Source organism: Penaeus vannamei, chromosome 14 (assembly GCF_042767895.1).
Source record: "Penaeus vannamei isolate JL-2024 chromosome 14, ASM4276789v1, whole genome shotgun sequence".
Lineage (NCBI taxonomy): Eukaryota > Metazoa > Arthropoda > Malacostraca > Decapoda > Penaeidae > Penaeus > Penaeus vannamei.
In genome coordinates, this window is record NC_091562.1 from 4,336,757 (window position 1) to 4,344,256 (window position 7,500).

A 7,500-nucleotide genomic window follows, 5' to 3' on the forward strand; every position below is an offset into this window, starting at 1 on the left:
TATTCCTCCCTCCCATCCCTCTCTCTCTCTGTTTCTCTCTCTCTCTCTCTCTCTCTCTCTCTCTCTCTCTCTCTCTCTCTCTCTCTCTCTCTCTCTCTCTCTCTCTCTCTCTCTCTCTCTTTCTCTATTCCTCCTCCCATCTCTCTCTCTCTTCTCCATCCCTTTCCCTCCCTTTCCTCCCTCCCACCTCTCTCTCCTCTCTCTATTCCTCCCTCCCCACCTCTCTCTCCCTCTCTCTCTCTATTCCTCCCTCCCAGCTCTCTCTCTCTCTCTATTACTCCCTCCCACCTCTCTCTCTCTCTATTCCTCCCTCCCACCTCTCTCTCTCTCTCTCTCTCTCTCTCTCTCTCTTTCCTCTCTCTCTCTCTCTCTCTTTCTCCCTCCACACCTCTCTCTCTCTCTTCTATTCTCTCCCTCTCCCAGCTCTCCCTCAATCTCTATTCTCTCCCTCCCATCTGTCTCTCTCTATTCCTCCCTCCCACCTCTCTCTCTCTCTCTCTCTCTCTCTCTCTCTCTCTCTCTCTCTCTCTCTCTCTCTCTCTCTCTCTCTCTCTCTCTCTCTCTCTCTCTCTCTCTCTCTCTCTCTCTCTCTCTCTCTCTCCCTTCTCCCTGAACATTAACATCCACGTTCAGAGTAGGTCTACGTCAGACTTACACAGAAGTATAATTGAAAATGTTGATAATGATGGACAATATTATTTTTTCTCTCGTCTTTTAATTTCATTTTCGGATCTTGGAAACTCATCAGGATGATATATTAAGACACGGATGATTTTATTATTCATAGAAGATATTTGTCTTCGAACTTCTATCATAAAGTTTTTAATTGTTTTCCATATTCAATCAACTAGGAATCTGAGATTTAATGGGGAAGGGAATTATTTTCACAGGAGTTGACCAGACATTCGAGGAATTTACTGTGCGAATAACACGGTCTTCGTTGCAATGATTCATATTGCAAATTATTATTTCTAATGACGGACGTAGCGATAGCAACAAGGTGATTATAATGATGCTAAGAATAATTATGGCTATGATAATGATAACAATAATAATGATAATGATATTGATGATAATGATAACTATGCTGATAATAGTGATAATAATGATAATGATAACAATAATAATGATAATGATAATGTTGATAATGATAACGATACTGATAATAGTGATAATGATGATAATGATAATAATAATGGTAATGATAATAATAATGGTGAAAATGATGAGTTATGATAATGCTAATGCTAATATTAAAGATGATAATGATAATGTCAATAATCAGACAGATAATAATGATGATGATAACAATAATAATAGTAATAATTATAATAATCATAATAATTATAATACTAATACTAATAATGATAATGATATAATGAAAATTATCATAATAATAACAACAATAATAATAATAGCAATAATTATAATTACAATGATAATAGTATTAGTAATAATGATGATAACGATAGTGATGCTAATAACGATTATTCTCAATTTTGTCATAAAAATAATGGTAACAAGCATAACAATTATAGAATTGATAATTACTATAATTGTGGTTGTAATGGGAATAGTAACAACAACAACAGAAATATAATGATAACAACAATACGGAGACTACTACTGCTAATGATAGTAGTGATTATAATGATAAGGATAATAATGATAATTTTGATAATAATGATAATGATAATGATAAGGATTGATGATGATAATGATGATGAACATGAACACGAATATTATTGACAATTATGATAATGATAATGATGGCAATGATAATGATAATGATGAAAATGATAATGATAATGATGAAAATGATAATGATAATAATGATGACAATGATAATGACAATGATAATGATAATGATAATGATGATAATGATGACAACGATGAAAATAACATCAACAATAACTAAAGAACATGAACAAAAATCTCATCACCATCATCATCACTACAAAAGTGATTAAAATGATAACACAAATAAAACTGATAGCGGTGGTGATGATAGCATCAAGAATAGTAAAAAGCTTTTTCGTCAACCGACAGATTAAAGCTGTTAAGATGAATGTACCTGTTCTTAATGGCCAGCGTAAGGAAGATTGGCATGGCTATGAATTCGGAGATAAGAATTTATGAAGCTGGTGTATTAAATGGGTGGGGAAGGGTATCTTGGGCCGCGGTAAGTGGTGTGGGCGTGGATGATATGGTATAAATTAGCTGCATTATCGAAGGCGACGGATGAAGATGCAGAATATTAATTGGGAGTCTGTTGCAATTTTCTTCTGTGCTCTAGATATATATTTTTTTTATTTTTCTTTATTGGTTCTATTTGTTTATTTATCTATTTACTTTGTTTTCTTCAGCGCTCTAGATATTTTTCTTTCGTTTTACTTTATTGGTTGTATTTGATTATTTATCCGTTTGTTTTACTGGTTGTGGTTGTAAATAGGATATGATTTTTTGGAGATGGAATTAACTGGCTGGTGTTTGTATTATGCTCGGTGAGGACAATTTGATCTCTTTGAAGAAAGCTAAACTTTTTTTTTCTCTCTCTCTCCTTCTTCCTCTCTCACACTCACCTCTCTCTCTCTCTCTCTGTTTGTCTGTCTCTGCCTCTCTCTCTCTCTCTCTCTTCTAATCACTCCCAACCGTCTAAGGAGACCCAGAAAGCCCTTTGAAGAAAGCTAAACTTTTTTTTCTCTCTCTCCCTCTTCCTCCCTCACACTCACATCTCTCTCTCTCTCTGTTTGTCTGTCTCTGTCTCTGTCTCTGTCCCTCTCTCTCTCTCTCTCTTCTAATCACTCCCAACCGTCTAAGGAGACCCAGAAAGCCCTTTGAAGAAAGCTAAACTTTTTTTTCTCTCTCTCCCTCTTCCTCCCTCACACCCACCTCTCTCTCTCTTTCTGTTTGTCTATCTCTGCCTCTCTCTCTCTCTCTCTCTTCTAATCACTCCCAACCGTCTAAGGAGACCCAGAAAGCCCTTTGAAGAAAGCTAAACTTTTTTTTCTCTCTCTCCCTCTTCCTCCCTCACACTCACATCTCTCTCTCTCTCTCTCTCTCTCTCTCTCTTCTAATCACTCCCAACCGTCTAAGGAGACCCAGAGAGCCGCTAGAAAACATACATTCACACCCACATACAAAAAAGAAAGAGAGGGAAAGCACATCATTCACATCAGACAGACAGACGCCGACAGCAATTCATCAACCAGCGACTTCAAAAGGACTATCCGAAGAGGAGTCCGAGGCGGGAGAGAAAGTGAAAAGAGGAGAGTCAGAGAACGCCATGAAACTAGGTCTTCTAGGTCGCGCCCGGGTAGTGGCCATCGGATCTCCGAAGCAGGAAGAACACCGGCTTGAGGTCCTCCGTTGGTCGATACACCGCAATGAAATGGGATTTTGTGAAGGTGAGGTCGGGGTTGCGTGTGGTGTTATTGTCGGAGGGTGCTGTATGTGTGTTATTTTAGTGCTTTTTTTTATTACTTTGGGGATTTTTTGAGAGTTATAGGAGTGAAAGTGTATTCTGTCTTTCACTTTATGATACATTAATATCTTTTGTGAGATTTTTAAAAAAAGGTTTAGTGAGTGTATTGTGAATGTTATTTTTGATACTCTAATATGACTCTTGGGATATTACAAGACAGGTAAGATAGTGAACATACTGTTGTGCATTTTCCTGCATCGTGAGATTAAGCCGTGAAGATAACTAATCAAGAAAAGCCAATGAAAACATGAAGGAAAATATGATATACATTTAGTGTAAAATCTGAACATTAATCGTCGATTTTATAGCCAAATAAATGACGTAGTTGAATAGTTCGACGTGATATTGAAAATGCAACCTGTCCGATGCACTTGCCGATACGAAGGCCTTTTGGAATATATGTCCCTGTGTAGAAATGAGGCCGAAAGAGAAAAGAAGAGAAAAGAAAAGAAAAGAAAAGAGAAAATTTTCACCTCAGTTGCTCTACCTCTCCTAATCCTTCACGAGCATCTTGACCTCTCCTGAAGACACCAAAGGACATCAACCCCCCCCCCCAAAAAAAAAAAAAACGAATGCATCCAAAACAAATCAACAAAAAGGAAACAAGATGGAGAAGAATATGAAAGAACGTGAATAGCTAGGAATATAAATGAAGGGAACCACTCCGGAGTCAGCGATAACGTTGCCTACCCACGCCGGCGCCGGAAGGGAGAGATCGGCTTCTGGCTCGACAATGTAACGGTTTAATGGGTTTCAGGCCTACTTTCGGAGGGACAGAGGAAACCGGTTCGGCTTTTTTGGATGTGGTTGGCGCGATGGTAGCCTCTGGGTGATGAAACACACACACACACACACACACACACACACACACACACACACACACACACACACACACACACACTGCATGTACATTCACATCTACACTCCAACACACGTTTTTTTTAGTAAGCAAAACTGCAGTTAAATAAATATCATATTCAACAAAAATAAATTCAAGTTGAATTTTGTAAATGAAAACCATAATAGGAGGATCTTACGCCTTGATGTTCATTTCCGACATTATGTTCGTGTTTTTCATCACCTCAGGAGAAAGTTTGGAACCATTTTTTGTTTTGTTTTGTTTTCTGTCATCGGGTCGTGGTCCTGTACAATTGATGGTGACCGCTAGATAGGTCTACATTCTTTTTATATCGGGAACTCGGTATGAGACAGTTTCTAATAGTTATCTTCAAGACTATTCCATGGAATATTTTATTGACATATATATATAACATTTTCGGCTGATGTTCTTGTTTTGATGGTAACATTTAGACAAATTATTATTGATTATTATTATTATTATTGATTATTATTAATAGTTTTAGTACAGTAGTGGCCTATAGAAATATATGTATGGTATTTACAGATATTCTTGTGATACTACTAATAAATTTCTACTAATATTCTGATTAGGTTTTTTAAGCGTGACAAAATACATAATATTTGGTGTACGTATACCAGTTAACGTTTAGAATAAATGTTAATATGACATAACATCGAAAGTTTATATTGACAGTGAAAGTTATACAAAAGACGAATTAAAATTATAGTTTTATCAGTTTTAACTTTGATGTTGGTGCTTATGAGGATAGTAATTCTGCGATAAAATAGAAACGATGTTGATGTTTAGTAGTTTGACAAAAACAATAACAACAGAAGGAGTAACAATAGTGATGAAAGTAATAATGATAATAATAATAATAATAATAATAATAATAATAATAATAATAATAATAATAATAATGATAATAATAATGATAATAACTATGGTACTACAAATGATGATGATGATAGTAATGATAATGATAATGATGATGGTGATGATGACGATGATGATGATGATGAAGATAATGATAATGATTATGATGATGAAGCTGAAGCTGCTGCTGATGATGACTTAATGACAATATTCATGATTATAGTAATAAAATTAATGGTAATTACATTAAAGATGATAGCAGTAGTAATGATAACATGTTATAATTTAATGATTATTAGAATGGTAAGAATGATAATAGTAATAACGATAACAGTAATTACAAGTAACAGCAACAACAATGGGTACTGATAATGTGAATGATACCAAAAGTAGCTATAATAATAATAATCTAAGAACTGTATCAGCAGCAGAGAATACTTGTCAATCAACTTTCTAAGACTCCTCGTTCCAGATAGCTGTCTTGACACTCTTAACTGTGCCCCTCGCGACGCCCCTTCATCCTCGCCTGAAGGCCCAGAAGCGCGTCAGTGCCCCCCCGTCCTGGCACCGAGACCCCGAGGCCGCCTACTTCGCCGGGGTGCGGGAGGGCCAACGACGCAAGCCCCCCCCTTTGTTCATTCGCTTGTCGAACGCCCTCGGGAACATGCAGCAGAGCACCGAACTCCAACTCGGTTCTCACGATCCTGTCGGTGGCCACGGGGGGAGTCGGGGGCGGCAGGGGCGGCCTCCTCCTCTGAAGACGGGAGCCTCCTCCGATAGGGCGCCCCTGTCCGGTCGCCCCGTGCCGACTCCCGTTCGGCTTTCTCCTGCGAAGCCCCCTGCTCCTCCCCCTGCCCCTGCCCCTTTCTCTTTTGTTAAGGCTGTTTCTAACCCTGTGTCTATCCCTGGCCCGGCTCCCCCTGCCACGTTCCACCCACCGGCCCCAATTCCCGTGCAACAAACTGTTCCTGTCGTGGTCGAGCCGACAGCCCCTGCCTCCTTCCAGCAAAGTGCCCCTGTCACATCCCACCAAAGTGCCCCTGCTCCTTTGAAACAAACTGTCCATGCCACATTTCAACAACCTGTTCCTGTCGCGGTCCAGCAGACAGCCCCTGCCTCTTTCCAACAAACTGCCCCTGCCACATTCCAACAAAGTGCCCCTGCTCATGTTCAACACACTGCCCCTATTCCTATCCAACAAAGTGTCCCGGCTCCCTTAAAACATACTGCTTCTGTCACATTCCAGCAAAGTGCCCCTGCCCCCATCCCACAAAGTGCCCCTGCTCCTTTGAAACAAAGTGCCCATGCCACATTTCAACAAACTGTCCCTGTCGCGGTCCAGCAGACAGCCCCTGCTTCTTTCCAACAAACTGCCCCAGCCACATTCCAAGAAAGTGCCCATGCCCCTTTCCAGCAAAGTGCTCCCGCCCAGTTCCAAAATGTTCAACACACTGCCCCTGTTCCTATCCAACAAAGTGCCCCGGCTGCTTTAAAACAAACTGCCCCTGCCTCATTCCAACATACTGCCCCTGCCTCATTCCAGCAAAGCGCTCCCGTCCAGTTCCATAATCCCCCTGCCCCCATCCACCAAAATACACCTACTGCATTCCAACAAACTGCCCCGCTCACTGTCGAACAACCCGCCCCTCTCCAGCAAATTGCCCCCGTCACTTTCCAACAAAATGCCCCTGTTCCTGTTCAACAAACGGCTCCCGTCGCCTTCCCAAATCCCCCTGCCCCTATCCACCAGAAAGCACCTACTGCATTCCAACCGACTGCCCCTGTCGCTTTAGAACAACCCGCCCCACTGACCGTTCAAGTTTCCCCTACCACTTTCCAACACGCTGCCCCTCCCAACGTACAACAGGCCCCTACCGCTTTGAAACAAACTGCCCTACCACCAGTCCAGCAGACCGCCCCTTCCCCTCCCCTCCCCTCCCCTCCCCTGAAAACCATCCCCCCAGGCATAACCAAAGACCCCTTCGCCCCCAACTCTCAGAACTCCATGCTGATCCTCAACCTCGCGGACGCCATGGCCAGCACCTTGGGCCCGGCTGCACAGGACCTCCCGTACCTCCTCATCGTCCCCGACGGCCCGGCCAACGCACCGAAGGGCGTCGCGAAGACCGGAGCGAAAGGACCTGGAAATAAAAGAGGATTTACCATTTTCATCGTCGGAGGATCGAACATCAAGACGCACCACGTCCTCAACCACAACCCGCCTGCCGCCGCGGGATAGGACAGGGAATTCTTTATTGTTGTTATTGTTATTAGAATT

The 7,500-nt window shown here is 41.2% G+C and overlaps 1 protein-coding gene across 1 annotated transcript; it reads left to right on the forward strand.

Annotated features, from left to right (window-relative positions):
• The first annotated feature begins 3,286 nt into the window (after window positions 1-3,286).
• On the forward strand, window positions 3,287-7,461 carry LOC138864051 (uncharacterized). Its single transcript, XM_070130049.1, has 2 exons — window positions 3,287-3,412; window positions 5,695-7,461. The coding sequence occupies exons 1-2, from the start codon at window positions 3,287-3,289 to the stop codon at window positions 7,459-7,461; spliced, it is 1,893 nt and encodes a 630-aa protein (XP_069986150.1).
• The last annotated feature ends 39 nt before the right edge of the window (window positions 7,462-7,500 follow it).